The sequence below is a fragment of the Muntiacus reevesi genome, chromosome 4, assembly GCF_963930625.1.
Source record: "Muntiacus reevesi chromosome 4, mMunRee1.1, whole genome shotgun sequence".
Classification (NCBI taxonomy): domain Eukaryota; kingdom Metazoa; phylum Chordata; class Mammalia; order Artiodactyla; family Cervidae; genus Muntiacus; species Muntiacus reevesi.
The window spans coordinates 38,000,312-38,022,413 of record NC_089252.1 but is presented as its reverse complement, the minus strand read 5'-3'; the positions used below and the strand labels follow the sequence as shown (position 1 = coordinate 38,022,413).

Sequence of the window (22,102 nt, the reverse complement as noted above, 5' to 3'; positions counted from 1 at the left end):
TTATGTACATAATTACACATATTCTATGAAAAATGCATACATCCAAGAGAAATAAAAATACATCTCCACCAAAAGACTTTCACAAAATTGTTCACAGCAGCCTTATTCATAATGGCCAAAGCTGTTAACAACCCACAAGTTCACTAACAGTTAAATGAACAGACAACTTATGGCATATTCATACAACAGAATATTGCCATTATGGGTCAAACTGGGTCCCTGGAAGATACGTGGAAGCTCTAACCACCAATTCGGGTGAATGTAAACTTCTTTGGAAATAGAGTCTTTGCAGGTGTAATGAGGATCTAAGCTGAAATGAGGTCATACTGGAGTAGAGTGGGTCCTTTATCCAATATCTATCTCTAGTCGCTCAGTCATGTCCAACTCTTTGCGATCCCGTGGGCTGTAGCCTGCCAGGCTCCTCTGTCTATGGAACTCTCCAGGCAAGAATATTGGAGTGGGTAGCCTATCTCTTCTCTAGGGGATCTTCCCAACACAGGGATCAAACCCAGGTCCCCTACATTGCAGGAGGATTCTTTACCATCCGAGTCACCAGGGAAGCCCATTTTGTACTGGACTATACCAAGGGAACATTTCATGCAAAGATGGGTTCCATATAGGACAGAAATGGTATGGACCTAACAGAAGCAGAAGATACTAAGAAGAGGTGGCAAGAATACACAGAAAAACTGTACAAAAAGGATCTTCACGACCCAGATAATCAAGATGGTGTGATCACTCACCTAGAGCCAGACATCCTGGAATGTGAAATCAGGTGGGCCTTAGAAAGCATCACTACGAACAAAGCTAGTGGAGGTGATGGAATTCCAGTTGAGCTATTTCAAATCCTGAAAGATGATGCTGTGAAAGTGCTGCACTCAATATGCCAGCAAATTTAGAAAACTCAGCAGTGGCCACAGGACTGGAAAAGGTCCGTTTTCATTCCAACCCCAATGAAAGGCAATCCCAAAGAATGTTCAAACTACTGCACAATTGCACTCATCTCACATGCTAGTAAAGTAATGCTCAAAATTCTCCAAGCAAGGCTTCAGCAATACGTGAACCACGAACTTCCAGATGTTCAAGCTGGTTTTAGAAAAGGCAGAGGAACCAGAGATCAAATTGCCAACATCCGCTGAATCATCGAAAAAGCAAGAGAGTTCCAGAAAATCATCTATTTCTGCTTTATTGACTATGCCAAAGCCTTTGACTGTGTGGATCACAACAAACTGTGGAAAATTCTGAAAGAGATGGGCATACCAGACCACCTGACCCGCCTCTTGAGAAACCTATATGCAGGTCAGGAAGCAACAGTTAGAACTGGACATGGACCAACAGATTGGTTCCAAATAGGAAAAGGAGTATATCAAGCCTATATATTGTCACCATGCTTATTTAACTTATATGAAGAGTACATCATGAGAAACGCTGGGCTGGAAGAAGCACAAGCTGGAATCAAGTTTGCCGGGAGAAATATCAATAACCTCAGATATGCAGATGACACCACCCTTATGGCAGAAAGTGAAGAGGAACTAAAAAGCCTCCTGATGAAGGTGAAAGAGGAGAGTGAAAAAGTTGGCTGAAAGCTCAACATTCAGAAAACTAAGATCATGGCATCTGGTCCCATCACTTCATGGAAAATAGATGGAGAAACAGCGGAGACAGTGGCTGACTTTACTTTTTGGACTCCAAAGTCACTGCAGATGGTGATTGTAGCCATGAAATTAAAAGATGCTTACTCCTTGGAAGGAAAGTGATGACCAACCTAGATAGCATATTAAAAAGCAGAGACATTACTTTGCCAACAAAGGTTCGTCTAGTCAAGGCTATGGTTTTTCCAGTGGTCACGTATGGATGTGAGAGCTGCACTGTGAAGAAAGCTGAGCACTGAAGGATTGATGCTTTCGAACTGTGGTGTTGGAGAAGACTCTTGAGAGTCCCTTGAACTGCAAGGAGATCCAACCAGTCCATCCTAAAGGAGATCAGTCCTGGGTGTTCATTGGAAGGACTGATGCTGAAGCTGAAACTCCAATACTTTGTCCACCTCATGCAAAGAGTTGACTCATTGGAAAAGACCCTGATGCTAGGAGGGATTGGGGGCAGGAGGAGAAGGGGACGACAGAGGATGAGATGACTGGATGGCATCACCGACTCGATGGACATGAGTTTGAGTAAACTCCGGGAGTTGGCGATGGACAGGGAGGCCTGGCATGCTGCGATTCATGGGGTTGCAAAAAGTTAGACAAGACTGAGCGGCTGAACTGGACTGATAGCCAATTAACAATGTTGTAACAGTTTCAGGTAGATAACAAAGGGACTCAGTCATGTACATCCATGTATTCATTCTTCCCCAAACCCCCCTCCCATCCAGGCTGCCACATAACACTGAGCAGAGTTCCCTGTGCTATAAAATAGGTCCTCCTTGTCCCATGCTTTTAATCTCAGGTGAGTAATTTTGCTCTTTTAGAAAATTAAGGGCAATAAAGATTGAGGGCAGGAGGAGAAGGGGTAACAGAGGACAAGATGGCATCATGGATTCAATGGACATGAGTTAGAGCAAATTCCAGGAGATAGGGAAGGACAGGAAAGCCTGGCGTGCCGCAGTTCGTGGGGTTGCAAAGAGTCGGACATGACTAAGAGACTAAACAACAACACAAATACTTTTTTGGTTCCTCTATCTTCTTGTTTAATTTCAATGGAAACTAGTATAACTGACCTATCTGACATGGCATTTATCTTGTGGAGTATGGATTATCCATTCTCTAAATACATTAATACTAGTAAGTGCTTCAAAGTCAAATTTTTTTTCTCCAGAATTATGCTGGCAATTTTTTTTTCTGTATCTTTCTTTGGTAATTAACAGTCAAGTATGCAGATATAAAAGCCTCAAAGTTAGAATAGTCAATCTGCTAGACGATGATGATTCTAATCCACAGCCAGGTACAGCCTCCCTAAACGGTGATATGTCAGGGATCAATCTGGATGGTTGACAGCCCCCCTTCAGGTCGTGTCACCTGCCGATAAGAAGCCACCCTGAGCCAGACTAGCAGATACAAAACAGCGGAAGCAGGAAGCTGGTACACCAAAGTCTATTGATTCACTAGTTAGGCTACTCGTGGAACGACGACGTCTACCAGCCAATAGAACAAGAGAGCATGTCAAAGGCTGCACGGTGGGGACCAATCTGGCATCTCACCATCCAGGGGCTTGGCCTCGGCAGGCGTCTGTTCCTCCTGGGCCCCCAGGCTGTTCTCTTTGATGCTTTCTATTTCCCGCCAAAAATCCTCCATGGAGGCACTGTCTACGGAGGCTTGAGAGTTGGAGCGGCTGAACGCCGGGGACTGAAGGGACTCATTGGAGAGCATCCTGTTGATTCTTCGGCAGCGAGGGATGGACTTTCTGAGGAAAGAAAAGTATTAAATACCGGTCAATGGAAATCAGTTTCTCATGTTATAAATCACACAAAAGTTTGAAACTGATGGAGAGAAGGTATTAGTGTGACAGAGAGAGGTTTGAGGGAGTAACCCCCAGTCAGGTGGCCCCACCCTTTTCATCCTCTCTAATTCACAATGACTTTGTGGCCATGTGGAAATTATCACAAAAATACTTTCTGTGACTTTTACACACTCATAAAGTAAGAATTTGCTTATATTAATCAAAACACATATAGTAAAAGTTAGCTTCTGTAAATGTCACAAGAGTGGGGGGAAAAAAAAGCTGGCTGTGCTTGGAATCCTAGATTCGTCAATCACCTTTAGTAGAAATTTCCAGAATTAGATCATTGATCCTGACATTGTACCTGAGTAGAAGCAGTTCTAGGTTTACACTGAGTTAGTCAACTTATTTTCAAAACTCAGAGCAATTCATAAAAATGTAAGATATCCACTTTAATTTTTTTCTTCTGTGCTGTGTAATAAAAATAATTTGAGGTAGTTTTGTTTGATAACTAGGTCATAAGAGTTCTTCACTGGGTTCTTTATAGCTTGACATGACAGAGACATTCTAGTGATTGAAATGCATATGAAATCAACACAGGATATCAAGACAGCTATTGCCTCCTATATTATTTTTAGGCTGTCAAGTCTTTCCCTTTTGCATCAAGACCAACACTGAAAACCATTAGCAAATTCATAGAATTATAAGACATCTACTTCTTGAAACCGTATTCGATTACCACTGCTCACAAAGCCTAGTGCCCTCTGTACACTGTTCACAAAAAATATATATAGATGCCCAAAACTTTCTCTAGTTATAGATTTTTTTGGAGGGAGAAGGAAATGGCAACCCACTCCAGTATTCTTGCCTGGAAAATCCCGTGGACAGAGGAGCCTGACGGGCTACCAAAACTAACAGGTTTTTTTAGGTTTATTCTTTAAAAATAAGTATGACTGACATAAAAATTTTACAGTCTTAATGGAAGACACAGCCTGTTTTTAAAATTTATAAGATGGTGTATTATAAGGATAAAAGTTTAAGTAAAACACAATTTATAAAGCAGAAACTGAAGGTCTTTCCCATCTGTATCACATCATATTGTTCTACAAGATGCTTTGTTTTCGCCACTCAAAACCATGTCATAGATATCTTTTCCATGCCAACACAGACATACCATCTCAATGACTGCATGGAATAGAATAATTTATCTTAGAAATTAAGCAAACACGCAGATATACCTCAGCACTGCAAATATGTGAAGAAGTGAGAAATCTGGGAACTATTAAGTGAATCCTAGATGATAAGGAACATATGTATTTAGGATTAACAAGGACTGTTTTCATTTACTACAGTTTCTTACTCATGCAAAGGGAATACTGGTGGAATCTCAGAGAAGAGATCATCATAAACTTCTGCTGAGAGCAGGGCGATTAGATGTGAAATGCAGGTCAGGAACATCTGTGTAACACACTGGTCTCATCTGAGACAACCCACCCCAAAAATCCTTTAATTGCAACAGTCAACTGTTTTTTTTGGCAAAGAAGTCAGACAGCATTTTTGGGATAAGCACATTTGGAAGAGTTCTCGCTTGTTTGGTGAGGGATCCGAATACTTCCCTTTCACCCCAGGGTAGAGTAGGGACCGTGACCTTCCAGTCCTGAAGTATTACATAACTGCAACGTTCCAGCTCATCCAACACTTTGAGGGGACTCACAGCTTCATACCTCACCATATTAGGATAAACAGAGCTTCAGCTTCATCAGCTGTTTGTAATTTTTTACTCCAAAACAATACCAGGAAAACATTATATGGAAAACAGAACGCGACCGTTACACAGTGTTATATAGCAACTTTTGTTGGGAAAACACCATGAGGTTTAAAATTAGATTTTCAGTGGATGGTTAATAAATTACCATTAAGTTAAAGTGTCATTAATAAAAAAAATTATTATTCCATTTCTCCTCCATTATCTTTTAAGAAATACCTTATATAACTATCTGCCTTGAGTTAGTATTTTACAACGTCAGAACAATGTAACTAACATGTGAGTGTAATTCTCCCTTCATTCCTTATCATACCACTATTGTCATATATGTTACTTCTTCACGTTTATATCCCACAAAAGTTATTATAAAATCCTTATAGTATTTTTCAATCATTTACGAAAATGGTAAGTGAAAATAACTTCTTGTCATCTTTTAAAAACACTGACTTAAAAAATGCTGAACTTTAATAAATTTCACAAAATCAAGCTCACATAAATCAAAAAAAGTCAACAACTTTTTTAAAGTTAAACAAGTAGACTTTTACCTTTATCCTTTCTGGTGTGCCTTATCCTCCCTACAAGGCAATGTAGCTATAACAGATCACTCTAAGCGGTTTTGCCAACCTCCTTTGGTATTTCTTCAGCATTTCTTGTACTATGGATCTGCTGGCAACAAATTCCCTCATATTTCTTTCTGAATGTGTCTTTCATTCACTTTCATCTTGGATGAATATGATTACTGGGCACAGGACTCGGCTGGCAGTTTTTATTGTCTTTATAATCCTTTTAAAGCTGTCATTTCATTGTTATCTGTATTCTTGATTCTGATGGAAAATCATTTATAATCCTTATTGATATTCTAAGTATAATGTTTTTCCTCTCTAACTGCTTTTAATACATTTTTCCTTTATCTTTTGTTTTTAGAAGCTTAATTATGAAATGCCTAGATTGTGATTTTATTTCTATTTATTCTGTATTGTGGCTCAGTTGGTAAAGAATCCACCTGCAATGTGGGAGACCTGGGTTCAATCCCTGGGTTGGGAGGATCCCCTAGAGAAGGGAAAGGCTACCCACTCCGGTATTCTGGCCTGGAGAATTCCATGGACTGTATGGTCCATGGGGTTGCAAAGAGTCGGACATGACTGAGCGACTTTCACTGTTTTGCTTAAGGTTTACTGAGCTTCTTGAATCTATGGGTGTATGTATTTCATCAGTTTTGGGGTAGTCTTATCCATTTTTTGTTCAAATATGTTTTCAGTCCCAATTTCTCTCTCTTCTACTGGAACTCCAATAACACACCATTTGACATTGTCCCAAGTGTCCTTCACAAGATGCTTTACTTCTCCCCAACCCTCACCCTTTGTGCTTCACTTTAGAGAATTTCTACTATCCTCTCTTCAGATTCACTTTTCGTCTACGTGTCCAGTCCTTATTACGTCCACCCGGTGAATGCTTCAGTTCTGATACTGTGTTTTTTCATATCAAGAATGTCCAATTGGTTCCTTTTAAAGGTTCTATTTCTCTCTTGATATTATTCACCCTTTACCCATTTTGTCTCTCTTCTTTAACATATTTATTGTTGTCATTTAAAAGTTTTTGTCTCTTAGCGCCAACATCACTGCTGTCAGTGCATCCACTAATATTGATCAAAAAACAGTCAATTGCTTATGGGTTATATCCTCCTGTTCGTTTACAAATCTCACAATTTTTTGTCGTATGGCAGACATTATGTTTTAAAGAATCCTAGGAAACAGGAATAAATAGTAAGTTCCCCAAGAAGAGCAAGCTTTCTGTCTGGTGGCTGAAATGAGGTACAGATCACTTCAATCCATTAAGGAGCTGAAGTGGGTCTGGGCTGAGCTGTAATTTTAATCAGTTTAAGGTTACCACTGGTTCCAAATGCTTTGAGGAGGAGATTTGCCCTGTGTGTATTACAGGTCCCTCTCTCAAGAGGGCTTTAGGATAAACACCACGGGATTACAGGAATTGCTGTCTACTTTAGAGCCTTTATGAGCAAAATCCTAAGGGAGAGAGTTGTCAGACGTGGAGAACCAGCTCTGCAATTCAGGCTTTGACAGATTCCGACCTCCATAGTGTCTCCTCTCCCCCTAAAGCCCCTCTGCTTGGGCAGGTGTCATCGTCTGCCCAGCAGTGCAAAGACTCAGGAAGAGACACACACAAAGGAAAGAAGTGACTTCTGGGCTTTGCTCACTACGAAGATCTCTTCCCTCCTGCAACTGAGTTCCTTTAGACTTCTTTGTGTCCAGAACTCTCCTCAATAGCTCTTAAAACATATGATTTTACATGCATCCTCTCTTCTGTCCTTGCAACAGTGAGAAAGATAATCAGCCATAACCTAGTCTCTGTTCTAATTGGAAGCGGCACTCCCACAGAACACTGTAAAACCCATCAGGTATTTTTTAAACGTTGCATTTGCTAATGAACCGCTTGTTGTGTCCAGTCACAGGTTCAGTTGTTTTTAGTGTAATCCACAGAGCATTTATAAGACAAACTTCTTGCTAAGAAATACTTACTCTGTGGCCTTTACTATTTCTAATTTTATAAACAATTTCACACAGAACAATTTACTGTCACACACATTCCATCATTTGATCCTTACCTAAACCCCATGAAGTAGTCAAACAAGTATTACATGTCTCATCATATAACAGGGAAAAGGATATGGCAAGTGAAGGGAAGACACACGAATCCCACCACGAATACCACAAAATGCAAATTCTTGCTTCTGACTTTGAGGCCGGCATTTCTGTCCCCAACCATCTGATCCATCTCACTTTCTATCACTCTCCCCTGGCAAGCACCAGGCCTGCTAATCTCTTCTCAGTTCCTCTAAAACAGCCAAGGTCTTCTTTCCCTTAGGGAAGTTTCTCTTACTGTTTTTTTCTGCCAGGAACATTCTCTGTCTTTCCACGGCAAGATGCTTCTCGTCACTCAGCTACTAATGTAAATGTCACCTCCTCAGGACGATTTAGAGAAAAATCCAGTGGGATTCAGTGGGTTCAGTCCAGTGGGTTTAGGTTTGAATGCAGACTCTGCCACTTCCTAGAGCAAGCTCTCAACCTTGAGCAAGCTACTGAGCCTCTGGGCCTGCATTTCCTAATCTGTAAAATGGAATATGAATCACATACACGCTCTGCATTATTATGAGGATTAGCTGAGTAAATGCATGGCACATAGTAATCCCACGTGTTATTACTATAATGTAACTAACTTATTAGCATCCCTATGGCTAGGTTTATGGTCAGGCTATAAAAGGCACTAAAATGTTACTAGGAATACAATGAAATAAATAAAACTGCACTTATCAGAACTCATCTCTAATTCAACACCATTCCCAAGCCTGGTTTCTCCAACTCCCTTAGGTCAGAGTGACCACCTGACACAATTCTGGCCAAGTCACATAAGAAAAATCTCTTTCCATGGTTTCAGTGTAATCTTTTGTTCTCCTGATTTCACTGCTATTCCTTTCTCTTCCTTCTTCTTCTTTACTGGAAAGTAGACAAGATGACTGGTGCCTCAGCAGCCATCTTGCAACCATGAGAGAAAGGTTATAAAACTGCACTAATCAGCCTTGATATTATTGAATCTCAGAAATAACCCCAGAGGCTGCTTATTCTCTGGACTTCCTACAATGTGAGAAAAAATAAGCCATTTTAAAAAACAACTCTATGTTGTTGTCATTACTATTGCAGTCCAAATGATTCCTAACTGATATAAGTAGAAGGAATACTTTAATGAGTAATTTGGGGTGGGGTGAGATGAGACACCACCTCCACCCCACTCAGGGGAATATTCAAGTAAGATTAGTCAGTCAGTAATGTGCCTCCTAAAGGAAAGTGGGATCTAATATAATGATTTGCCACTTTCAGTTCAGTTCAGTTCAGTCACTCAGTTGTGTTCAACTCTGCGACCCCATGAACTGCAGCACGCCAGGCCTCCCTGTCCATCACCAACTCCCGGAGTCTACCCAAACTCATGTCCATTGAGTTGGTGATGCCATCCAACCATCTCATCCTCTGTCGTCCCCTTCTCCTCTTGCCCTCAATCCTTCCCAGCATCAGGGTCTTTTCCAAGGAGTCAGCTCATCGCATCAGGTGGCCAAAGTACTGGCATTTCAGCTTCAACATCAGTCCTTCCAATGAACACCCAGGACTGATCTCCTTTAGGATGGACTGGTTGGATCTCCTTGAAGTCCAAGGGACTCTCGAGTCTTCTCCAACACCACAGTTCAAAAGCATCAACTCTTCAGTGCTCAGCTTTCTTTATAGTCCAACTCTCAAATCCATACATGGCTACTGGAAAATCCATAGCCTTGACTAGACGGACCTTTGTTGGAAAAGGAATGTTTCTGCTTTTTAAAACGCTGTCTAGGTTGGTCATCGCTTTCCTTCCAAGGAGTAAGCTTCTTCTAATTTCATGGCTGAAATCACCATCTGCAGTGATTTTGGAGCCCAAAAAAATAAAGTCACCCACTGTTTCCACTGTTTTCCCATCTATTTGCCGTGAAGTGATGGGACTGGATGCCATGATCTTAGTTTTCTGAATGTTGAGCTTTCAGCCAACTTTTTCACTCTCCTCTTTCACTTTCATCAGGAGACTCTTTAGTTCTTCTTCACTTTCTGCCATAAGGGTGGTGTCATCTGCATACCTGAAGTTATTGATATTTCTCCCGGCAATCTTGATTCCAGCTTGTGCTTCCTCCAGCCCAGCGTTTCTCATGATGTACTCTGCATATAAGTTAAATAAGCAGGGTGACAATATACAGGCTTGACGTACTCCTTTTCCTATTTGGAACCAGTCTGTTTTCCACTTTAAGGGTAGCCAAGTTATAAGGCTAACCTCACGCCTTGGTCTGGTCTTGATCAGCACACTGCGGTGCACTGTGTGTGCACTCAGTCATGTACGACTCTCTGTGACCCTACAGACTATAGCCCCCCAGCTTCCTCTGTCCATGGCTTCTCCAGGCAAGAATACTGGAGTGAGTAGCCATTCCCTTCTCCAAGGGATCTGCCCAACCCAGGGGTCAAACCCATGTCTCTTGTGTCTTCTGCATTAGGCAGGTAGATTCTTTACCACTAGCAACCCCTGGAAAGCCCCAGTACATGGTGGAGTTAAACTTCAATCTGGCTGAAGATATCCCTGCCTAGATATACAGGGAATATATCTACATTGCTCTCAATTCAAACATAGTCCAAGAGATTTTAGGAAGAATGTATCAAAATCAAGGATCTCCCCTTCTCTCTGTGAAAGAAGAGGACTGAAACCCCCTTCATCACGGTCAATGAGTGATGTTGGTGCTGGCACAGCCTGGCCATCTTGAGAAATCATTTTGGATGCCAACCACGCCGGGGCCTGTGCAGCAGGGTTCCTGCAAGAGAAACCTCTCACTCTCTGGGACAGACGCTGGGCACAGCCAGGGTCACGCAGATGTCTGCCCTCTCAGCTTCCTGGAGAGGCCACCCAGGATGATAAAGACAGAGGACAAATACCTTGTTTTCAGGCCCTGGCTTCTCAATATCCTTGGACTCTAACACACTTATAAACAAGCTCAACTTGGATGCCTTGTAGAAAGCACTTGAAAGGCGATGGTGATAAAAAGAAGCTATGGTTTCAGATTAACAGAAGCGAGAGCACAGAGGAGATGCCCGCTCTTTCTCTGGCCCCCGATTCGGTCGCTCGCTATCAATTCTGGCAGCCTCTCCTTCGCTGCCTGCCAGCCCCGTTTTCTGTTTTGTTCCCACCTTCCTCCGCTCTCTGAGAGGAGTGAGGAGAAAGCTGATGAAGCCTTTCCCTCAGAAGGTAAACAGGTCTGCCTGAACCTCTCTGTTGGCAGAACGAGATACAGAAAAATGTGTTTGTAGATTAGGGGAGGCTTAAAACAGCAAACAAATCTCAGTCACTCAGCATGGAATATTTGAAATGGTTTTGCAAGCTAGAGTTCTTTTTAACCAACTGAGGTGCAGAGCAGCAATTAAATTCTTATGCAGCTATATATCACTTTTGAGCACAGGCACTGGGCTAGAAATGGGAAAAGTGACAATGAGGAAATAACTTCCAATGATTACATACTGCACCCCAGTGTTTATGAAGGAAGGAACTCAAATGGGGCCACAGTGGGGATGAGGGGTGGGAAAGGAGGGATGAACACACGGGATACAAAGGATTTGTAGGCAAGGAAACTATTCCGTATGACACCATGTTGTTGTAGTTGTTGAGATAAGTCGTGTCCGACTCTTGTGACCCCATGGGCTGGAGCCCACGAGACTCCTCTGTCCATGGAATTCTCTAGGCAAGGATACTAGAGTGGGCTGCCATTTCCTTCTCCAGGGGATCTTCCCGACCCAGGGATTGAACCTGTGTCTCCAGCATTGACAGATGGATTCTCTACCAATGACCCACCAGGAAAGCCCATACACTTGTCCAAAGCCAGAGAATGTAAACTATGGACTTTGGGGGATTATGATGGGTCAATATCAGTTTATCAACTGTCACAGATGAGCCACTCTGGTAGAGGTGCTGTTAACGGGGAAGGCTGGGCATGTGGGGGGCGGCAAGAAGCATATGGGAAATCTCTGGTACTTCCCCATAATTTTGCTGTGAAACTAAAACTGCTCTAAAAAGATAACATCATTTTTTAAAGTACTTGGGAATTTCAAAGTAAAGGCAAACTTCAGAAAAAGCAAAAAAGAATCAAATTTTCAAAAAGGTCCACGGGGTTTAGAAAGAAGGAAAACTACTTCTATGAAAAGTTACTGGTTGTTTTGAGCAAAGGATAACAATCACAGATGGGAACTGTCACATCTGCTCAAACAATAATCATCTAAACAAAAGACAGACTGAAATCTCTGCTGTGCAGGCAGAGGATACCACCGCAGGTGAACCTTCTATTTTCTGTTTTAAAACTAATACACGGTTTATGAGTTTGAGGTATATATTGATGTTGAGGTATATACTGATTTTGCTGAGGCTCACTCAATCACACAAGTGACTCCTATCATATTATCTATAAGGATAAGCTAAAATTATGAGTGAATAACTAGTTTGGTGACACCTGATCATCGCTCAGAGGCTCATTTCCTTTTTTTTAATTAAATTAGGAGATGTCCAGGAAAGACTCTGTAAAACAGAATGCAAGCAAAAATCAGCTCTCCCATGTTCTCTAATAGAAATCTATCCTTTATCCATTCAGTGACATGTGCCACAAGTCTGCTTTGTGCTACTCAGATTACTATTTTTCATGTGACCTGGATAAATAATTTTTAAAGGCTGTATTTTTATATCAAAAATAAACTACATACATGCAGACGGTACCACTCTAATGGCAGAAACTGAAGAGGAACCCTTTTGATGAGGGTGAAAGAGAAGAGCAAAAAAGCTATCTTGAAACGCAACATGAAAAAATACTAAGGTCATGACATCTGGTCCCATCACTTCATGGCAAATAGATGTGGAAAAAGTGGAAGCAAGGACAGATTTTATTTTCTTGGGCTCCAAAATCACTGCAGACAGTGACTGCAGTCCTGAAATTAAAAAACACATGCTTCTTGGAAGGAAAGCTATGACAAACCTAGACAGTGTATTAAAAAAACAGAGACATCACTTTGCTGACAAAGGTCCAGCTGAGGCTGAAGCTCCAATACTTTGGCCACCTGATACGAAGAGCCAACTCATTGGAAAAGACCCTGAGGCTGGGAAATTATGTCCCTAGTCAAAGTTTTCATTAAAGAACAAGAGGAGAAAAGGGCAACAGAGAATAAGATGGTTGGAGAGCATCACAGACTCAATGGACATGAATTTGAGCAAACTTTGGAGACAGAAGAAGACAGAGGAGCCCAGCATGTTGTGGTCCATGGGGGTCACAAAGAGTCGGACATGACTTAGCAACTGAACAACAATAATAATAACAAAGCGGCAGAGACCCTGTATCTTTTAGCACCAAACTGCAGAACTGCAGTGTACACTTTATTACATACTTTTGAGGAGGCTGCTGTGGCTGTATTGCTATGTCTGACTTTCAAAGTGATTAACAGATGAGCCCCCCATTCTGCTGTCCTCTGAGGCTCTGCCTTTGTTTTCCAGCCCCTGTGTGCCTCTCTGCGCTGTGATGATCTGCTGGAACACAACCAGCAACTTCTGTCCCCTCCACATCTCTGGTCTCTGTTTACTGTCATTATTACCCAGCCATTGACACTCAGTCATGAAAGGAGAAAATGTTATTCTACTGCCTCTTTGTACTGTTTTTTCAATTTCTTTTGTCTGTTGCCTCTCTCCAGCTCCAAAAATTCAATAATAGCCAGACAGAGGCACACACGGGATCTCTGGGATTATCAGGCAGTCCCTCTGGCTGGTGTGCAACCCAGCCCTTCTCCACGTGGATGGGCCTTAAAGAGCTCTACGGTTCCTCCTGACAAGGCTTTCCCTGAAGTGGAACTGGCCTTCTTCCTCGTGGGGCCCTGGAACCAGCTCCGCTTTAACCTCTTTGGTATAGAATGAAAAGCAGATCATAAATCCAATTTATTACATTCTGATGGGAGTGACTGGCCTTTGGATGAATAATTATTAACATTCTTAGATTTTTCTCCTCTTACAGTATACTTCTCTACACTCAGACTCACATCATGATGGCTTTCATGCCACAAGGTCCATTTGAACAATTACTGTTTTGTGTTCCATTTGTTTTCACTGTCTAACTTTAAGATGACTGTTTCCTAACTTCCCTACAAACGGCTCTGAATTGGAGAGCCATAAGTACGGTTTCCAATGAAACAGAGGGTCCAAGGATTTGAGAGATGAGAGGGAATCTGAGAAATGCCAATGAAACAACACATTTTATAGATAAGGAAAATGAAGCTCAGTGAGGTCAAGCAACTTCTCCAAAATCACACAGCTAATTGCTGAGAACTACAAGGACAGGGAAGCAGGGTGTGCTACAGTCCATGGGGCTGCAGAGAGCCAGACACGACTTCGCGACCAACAACAAGAACTCCACACCTGGGCTCCTGATGCCTCATTCCATGCTCTCTCCCCCACGACCACCAGCCTACTGATTCATTTACACTTTATTCTTTACTCACTCACCAAACAAATTAAACCAAAATAAAGCTTCACACTTTCACACTGGAGATTATCCTCTGTGTCCCCTTAATATATTCCTGAAATAGCACATAATAAAATAAGTGGATTATATTTTTATTATAAAAATGTTGGAAATTATATCCCGAGTCAAAGTTTTCATTAAAAAACACATAGACCTATATGCAAAAGTGTCCCACAAAATAAAGATTAAAAAAAAAAAAAAAACCAAGGCAAGGTTCTCTAAAAGTTCACTAATAATATTGACAAGAATAGCAGACCAAATACACCAAGATGTATATAAAATATAGACAGTTAACACACATTAAAAACATCTGCTATATATAGCCAATAGAAAAGGGATATATTAGCAATATTAAACATAAGTCACATTTAAAATTTTCTATTGGTTGGTATATTAGAATACATTAGACTTTATTGAATAGAGTCAATAATTCATTCTATTTTAAAACTATCCAAGGAAGTAGAAGCTAAGACTCCCATTTAACTCAGATTTCCTCATGGCATGCAAAGACAATTTCCAAGTATCCTAGCCAGGTTGAGCTATAATAAATTCTACAGTCACACTTTTATTGTGATCACCATTAGCAATCATCACCACCATCATCCAGCTGAAGGCATTTTGGATTAGCTCTCTACCTCACTCTGTCCCATTTACTCAAGACACTCTTCATCATCAGATAAATTCCTTGAGCAGATCCAAGAGCCAGCAGTCAGAGCACTTCACACCCTCTAAACGCTGTAAAAACAACTGTCAGGACAAGGGTCCTCAAAAACCTCTCACAGGATGACAGGCACAGACCTGTAACCTGAATGCCCATGTTAACCAAGAGCTTTGGAAAGACAAGAGCTGTTACTGTCCCACTTTCATACTGGCTGGCTTGTGGTGAGCTTCATGTGGTGGGGCTCTCGTAGCCAATACCTCTGAAGCTCCCCCTGCACCGGAGATGAAGGTCCTCAGCAGTTCAGTATCTAATCCCTGACAGCAGACAAGCCAACTACACGCCTGCGATCAGTACTTCATGCCACTGGGGTTGGACAGGGATTTCAACATCCGTCATCTTAGCCAGGTGAAGCTTTTCCTTTCCAAGAGGAGTACACCAGCCAGGAAGCCTTCCCTCCTCGAAGGCTCACTATTCACTCACTTTCTAAGAACATTACCCTCTTTCTTTGCCACTGCCTGGGATTAATTATGATAGTCAATAATCTCCTGAACAGACTCCGTTATGAGCAAATCCACCAAGCTTTCATCCCCTTAAAAAAAATTACAAATGACACAAAGGAATTAGGTCTTGCATTTCACTGTATCTACTTTCATTTCATTAAAAAAGAAGCTGCCATTTAATATTTCGGCTTTTATTTTCTTTGTTGAATGGGCAAGAGAGTTTTCATTTCTGCTTCCAATTTCCATGCAAAAGCTCGTGTGTGTGTGTGTGTGTGTGTGTGTGTGTGTGTGTGTGTGTGTATGTAGTCTCTCAGTTGTGTCTGACTCTCCACAACCCCATGGACTGTACTCATAGCCCACCAGGCTCCTCCGTCCATGAGATTCTCCAGGCAAGAATACTGGAGTGAGTAGTCATTCCCTTCTCCAGAGGATCTTCCTGACCCAGGGATGGAACCCGGTCTCCTGCATTGCAGGTGGATTCTTTACTGTCTGAGCCATCAGGGAAGCCCTGCAAAAGCTCTTACAGTAAAGCAAAAATTACCCAGTTTTTGCTTAATAGGTTATTTGTATTTCAGTAGAGCTATAAAATCAAAGTCTACTAGGGCACCTGCTGGCCCATAAAGCATCTATGTATGGACTCAAAAAAGGCTATCTTCTCAGGGGAATGTGGTTTGCCTAATGCAGAAAGGCTGAACCTCCACCTCAACTGATCCCTCAACTTTCTTATTCAATAAACAACTGATACAACTCTATTTATTGTCTGAAGTCTATTTAATCTCTGAAGTCTATTAAATGACTCACACTTTCCCATTTGTATCCAGTATAGAATTCTTCGAGGAAAATGCCAGTGTCCAGTCAAACTTTTAAACTCATAAATTCAGCAAAAATATTAGCTTTCTTAAGTGTTTGTAAATGGGGACTTACATTGATTCATTGAGGAAAAATGAATTAATTTAATTATGGGAAAGGTTGTATTAGTTATAGTTAATAGGACTTGGAAATGGATTTAAAGCTTCGATACTTTAAGATGTCAATTCTACTCAAGTTGATCTATAGACTTACTGCAATCTCAATCAAAATTAAAGTCAGATTTCTCTGTAGAAATTGACAGGCTTTACAAAGTTCACATGGAAATACAGAAAACCTAAAATAGCCAAAACAATGGGAAAAGGGAAATCAGAACACTTGTCACCTACATTCAAGATTTATAGAACTACAGTGAAAGCAATATATAGTATTATCATCAAATAGGCACACAGACCAATGAAACAGAATAGAGTCCAAAAATAAACCCACAGACATAATGTCAATCTATTTTCAACAAAGGTGCAGAGGGATTCAACAGGGAGAGAATAATCTTTTCAATAAATAGTGCTGGAACAAACAAGAACCATAATCAAAACAAATATAAATAAAAACAGAAACAACTTCTACACTACATACAAAAAATGAAAACAGAAACAACTTCTATGCTATACACAAAAAATTAACTTAAAATGGGTCATAGAGCTAAATGGAAAACCCAAAAGTTTTTAAAACCTTTAGAAACCTTTATGCTTCTAGAAGAAAACATGAGAAAACCTTTGTGACTTGGGTTAGGTGAAGATTTCAAAGAGGTCACAAAAGCATGATTCATAAAATAAAACTGGAGTTAAAATTTGCTCTTCAACTATACCACCAAAAAAATAAAATAAAATAAAAAGATTCATACGACAAGAAAATATTTGCAAATCACATGTCTGATAAGGTACTTGTATCAAGAATATTTAACGATTTTCAAAATTCATTAATAATAATAAACAACTGAATTTTTTAACTGAGGTAAAGATTTGAACACTTTACCAAAAAAGGAAATTTTACACAATGTTAAGAGAAAAATGAGATTTTCTTTTCTCCCCCCTCCCACCAGGCTGCCACATCACAATGGGCAGAGTTCCATATGCTATACAATAGGTCCTTGTTGGTGGTCCGTTTTAAATATAGTAGTGTGTACATGACCCATCCCAAACTCCCTAACTATCCTTTCCCCCTGGCAACCATAAGTCCATTCTCTAAGTCTGAAAGTCTCTTTCTGTTTTGTAAGTAAGTTCATTTGTATCACTTCTTTTTCCACATATAAGGGATGTCATAGGATATTTCTCCGTCTCTGTCTGACTTACTTCATCCAGCCTGACACTCTCTAGGTCCATCTATGTTGCTGCAAATGGAAAATGAGATGTTTTACAGACTGACTAACATAATTCCATCTCTGATAGTGTCTGATATTGTCCCTGATCTTACCAGATGAAAATTATCTGCCAACATATGCCACTTACTTTCTTGTGTTACACTGACTTGAAGATAGGACTCACTTCAGCTATTAGATTTTAAACTTGAAATCAAAAATTATATCAGATTTATCTTGACATCCCTCAGTCTTTCACCTATCACAGGTCCCCGAATGATGCCTGCTTCACTGACGTAAATAGTGAGTTAAGGTGAGTGAATGGTGGGTATGCATGGAAATCCTTTTGTAAGTGAATGTTTTATTGAAGACATTGCAGAAAATTATAAGTGTCATTTTATAATTTATTTTATGTGTTCTAGAAAATTTTGAATTTCATTAAGGAAAGTAAGTACCTGTCTTCTTCCTTCCAAATTTAAAGCTTTTCCATTGAACTCAAGTTTGCATTAAAAAAAAAAAAATGTTTTTTAAAAACCATTATCTGTAGTTAATCACTGTTTTCTAATTTCCTTTCTCTTGCAGACCTCCAAGTTGTAGAACTCGGTTCCAGGCAGTGCCGGCTCCTGAGAGATAACAAAGCTATGCTATTATGGAAGTGAAGAGGAAACAGAAGGCTTGGGAGAGGGAGGGGAAGAAAGACCACATGAACTTCATGGAAATCCAGAGTCCCTGCATGGCATGTATCGTCCCAGAGACCAGTGCCAGGAGGGTTCTGGCCTCAGCTGACATCCTGAAGAAAGGCAGACGCCTGGGCCACAAGAACCTCTGGAGGGCAGGCATCTGTGTCGACGACCATCTTTTCTCTCCCAGTCTCAGAGCAACAGAGAACAAACTCCAAAAGCATCAGAGTGATCTGGGTTTTTCCACGTCTAAAGTGTTGCTTCAGGTGGGCCACAGTGATGCCAAAGAAAAAATAAAGGCTGTCTTCCACAAAGCAGGATGGATTTTGAAAGTGGATATAGGTGACTTCGGAATGCCAGGCTTTCTTGATGCCGGAACATTAACAAGCAGACAGGGACCAACTGACCCCTAGAGTCTGTTAACCTCCAATGAATATTAACCGGACACAGACATACAGATGCTACCCCACTCTGGTAAACTCTGAAGTCTGCCTCAATAAACCTTATTTTATTACCATTATGTTTCCAGAGCTCCGCACCAAACAGACACCCTGGTTCATTTCTCATTTTCCATTTGTTATTTGTTAAACTTGTAATTTTGAATGAAGCATGAAATCACAGAAATGTGTGTGTATATGTGCATACGTGAAAAGGAGAAGCACAAACTGGCAATTTTAGACTAACTTTGCTAGGGCTTTGCTTCCTTAAATCACTGAAAATCTGATAGGACTTCATTAAATAGATTAACTTGCCCATCCCATTTGTTAAGACCTACAGGATATTGTGATGAGGTGTTTTGGAAAGTGACAACAAAGTTGAAATAAGTAGAATTCAGAGGGGGAAAAAGAAACAGATTAATTATTTAAAAAGTGCAGTGAACTGACTGCTACTGAATTTCCTAGCCTGTGTGACCACCTAACTTTTCTGAAGAAAATGACTAACATGTTGTTATGAGGAAATGTTGTACTCAAATAAGTGGCTATTGATTTAGAATGAGGATACTGTGAGCATCTTTGAAGGAAAGAGCAGGAAGCTTTTAGAAAAGGAGAGATTCACACATAAAAAAGAAAAAAATAATGCTATTTGCACCAACATGGATGGACCTAGAGATTATCATACTAAGTAAAGAAAGTCAGAGAATTATAAAAGTCATGACATCACTTATAATTGGAATTTAAAATATGACACAGAAACAGACTCACAGACATAGAAACCAAATCTATGGTTACCAAAGCGGAAAGCGGGGGAGGGATAAGCTGGGAGACTACATTTAGCAGATATACATTACTATATACAAAATAGATAAATAATAAGGTCCTACTGTATAGCACAGGGAACTATATTCAATATCCTGTGATAAACCATAATGAAAGAGACTATGAAAATGAATATATGTATGTATAATTGAATCATTTTGCTATAACAAAAAACACATTGTAATCAGCTATATTTCAATTAAAAAAAAAAGAAAAAAGTAAAGGAGAGACAGATCTCTAAGGGAGGGCCCAAGGAGACTGAGCAAAACTGCCAATAAGGCAGGAAGGTGGGATTCAGTTCAGTTCAGTTGCTCAGTCGTGTCCGACTCTTTGCGACCCCATGAATCGCAGCACGCCAGGCCTCCCTGTCCATCATCAGCTCCCGAAGTTTACTCAAACTCACGTCCATTGAGTCGGTGATGCCGTCCAACAATCTCATCCTCTGTCGTCCCCTTCTCCTCCCGCCTTCAGTCTTTCCCAGCATCAGAGTCTTTTCCAATGAGTCAGCTTTTCACATCAGGTGGCCAAAGTATTGGAGTTTCAGCTTCAGCATCAGTCCTTCCAATGAATATTCAAGACTCATTTCCTTTAGGACTGACTGGTTGGATCTGCTTGCAGTCCAAGGGACTCTCAAGAGTCTTCTTCAACACCACAGTTCAAAAGCATCAATTCTTCACCGCTCAGCTTTCTTTATAGACCACCTCTCACATCCATGCATGACTACGGGAAAAACCATAGCTTTGACTAGACAGACCTTCGTTGGCAAAGTAATGTCTATGTTTTTTAATGTGTTGTCTAGGTTGGTCATAACTTTCCTTCCAAGGTGCAAGTGTCTTTTAATTTCATGGCTGCAGTCACCACCTGCAGTGACTTTGGAGAACCCCCCAAAAATAAAGTCTGTCACTGTTTCCACTGTTTCCCCATTTATTTGCCATGAGGTGATGGAACCAGATGCCATGATCTTAGTTTTCTGAATGTTGAGTTTTAAGCCAAGTTTTTCACTCTCCTCTTTCACTTTCATCAAGAGGCTCTTTAGTTCTTCTTCACTTTCTGCCATAACGGTGGTATCATTTGCATATCTGAGGTTATTGATATTTCTCCCAGCAATCTTGAGCTTGAGGCAGGGTTCAAGCTCAGCAGAATTCTGTTTTTCTCCATCAGGAACAGAGGGAGGGAAGGAGAAGAGCTGTAATGGAGAAAGGCAATCCCACACAGTCCGAATATTCTCTGAACAAATGCATGCGTATGTGTGCATCTTTATATGTACGTAGATACACGCGCGTGTGTGTGCGCACGTGCACATATTCAGACTGCTTCCATTTAATGAGAACTTCTTTCCAGTGAGTTCCGGCCAGTAGATCCTGGCTGGCTACCACCAGGGCATGGGTACATGCACTTCAGACTCAAGAAATACTGGGAATCTCACTCTTGCATGTTCTATACATTTTGTTAAGCACTTCTATCCATCCGTTTACCTGACTGTCCCCAAACACAGGCCTTAACTGTGACAGTCCGTCTTGTGCCACGAGCTATAGTGTGAATCCAGTCTTCTAATGTCACACGTGAAATGTAACTTACTTGGCTATGGTTTAAGACTTCCCCTGGGAAGCCCCACACTGTGGCCTGTATACCACAAGTGCTTTGGGAGGCCCAGTCTCTAAGTATCGGGTCACCCTTCATGTAGATGGGAACCAGGCCCCCAGATGCTCCCTCTCGCCTTAAGGCTCGGGCTACACCCAGGTCTTCCAGTAAGAAGGAGGCTCATTAAACCACACGTGGACAAAGACAGCTCTACTACACCCAGCCTCTCCCACTGTCAAGTACAGCCCGCAGTTGCATCCACGCGGCAGTGACAGAGGTGCTGCTACTGACCACCAAGCTGAAAGCATTCACAACTGACTTCTTACAGGAAGTGTGCCGCTGACCCCTGGCCCACAGCAAAATCACACATGCTGGGAGCAGGCTGCAGCTGTGTGCCACCTTAGACAGCCAAGACACACCTCTCCCTCCCCCAGCTTTGGAGAGCAGACCGCTTCCTGGGGAACCGAGGCTGTGGGCACACCACTCCCCCAACATCTCCCCAGGGGCACGGGCTGTGTGCTCCGGCACACTGGGATGCTCTAATGCCTGCCTCTCCTCGCTGGACCCCAGGAAGAACGGGAGGCCCTGCTAAAACTCGCCTGTGTTTTTTTCATACTCTGAGATGGAATCTTGTTCCACCCATCTAGAGAGAAAAGTGCTCCAAGTTCCAGCCTTGGATTTAGAAAACTAGTTTTTAATAACCCAAATGTGCAGGAAAATACTCCAATGGCAATCTGGGAAAATAAAATATCAATGCTTCAGTTGATTTCTCCAGAAAGCCTGTTTAAACCTGTTTAATCTTCCTTGATATATCCAGGAAAAGCCATAATTGAAAAATTCAGTCACGTGACGTTAGAATTCAGAGGTTTGAATTCGTCTGTTGAATGAGCAAAAAGCAAGGTCTGGAAAGAAAGAAAGACTTTAGCCCTTAAAGTGAACCTA

At 41.2% G+C, this 22,102-nt stretch overlaps 1 protein-coding gene across 2 annotated transcripts in view; it reads right to left on the bottom strand.

The window, feature by feature from the left end:
* ARHGAP28 (Rho GTPase activating protein 28) overlaps positions 1 to 22,102 on the bottom strand; it is a 138,000-nt gene that overhangs the window by 54,337 nt on the left and 61,561 nt on the right. For both annotated transcript variants that reach the window (XM_065932550.1, XM_065932551.1), the window contains exon 2: positions 3,197 to 3,399. In XM_065932550.1, coding sequence (XP_065788622.1) covers positions 3,197 to 3,399 — 203 coding nt within the window. The remainder of the gene's footprint in view (positions 1 to 3,196; positions 3,400 to 22,102) is intronic.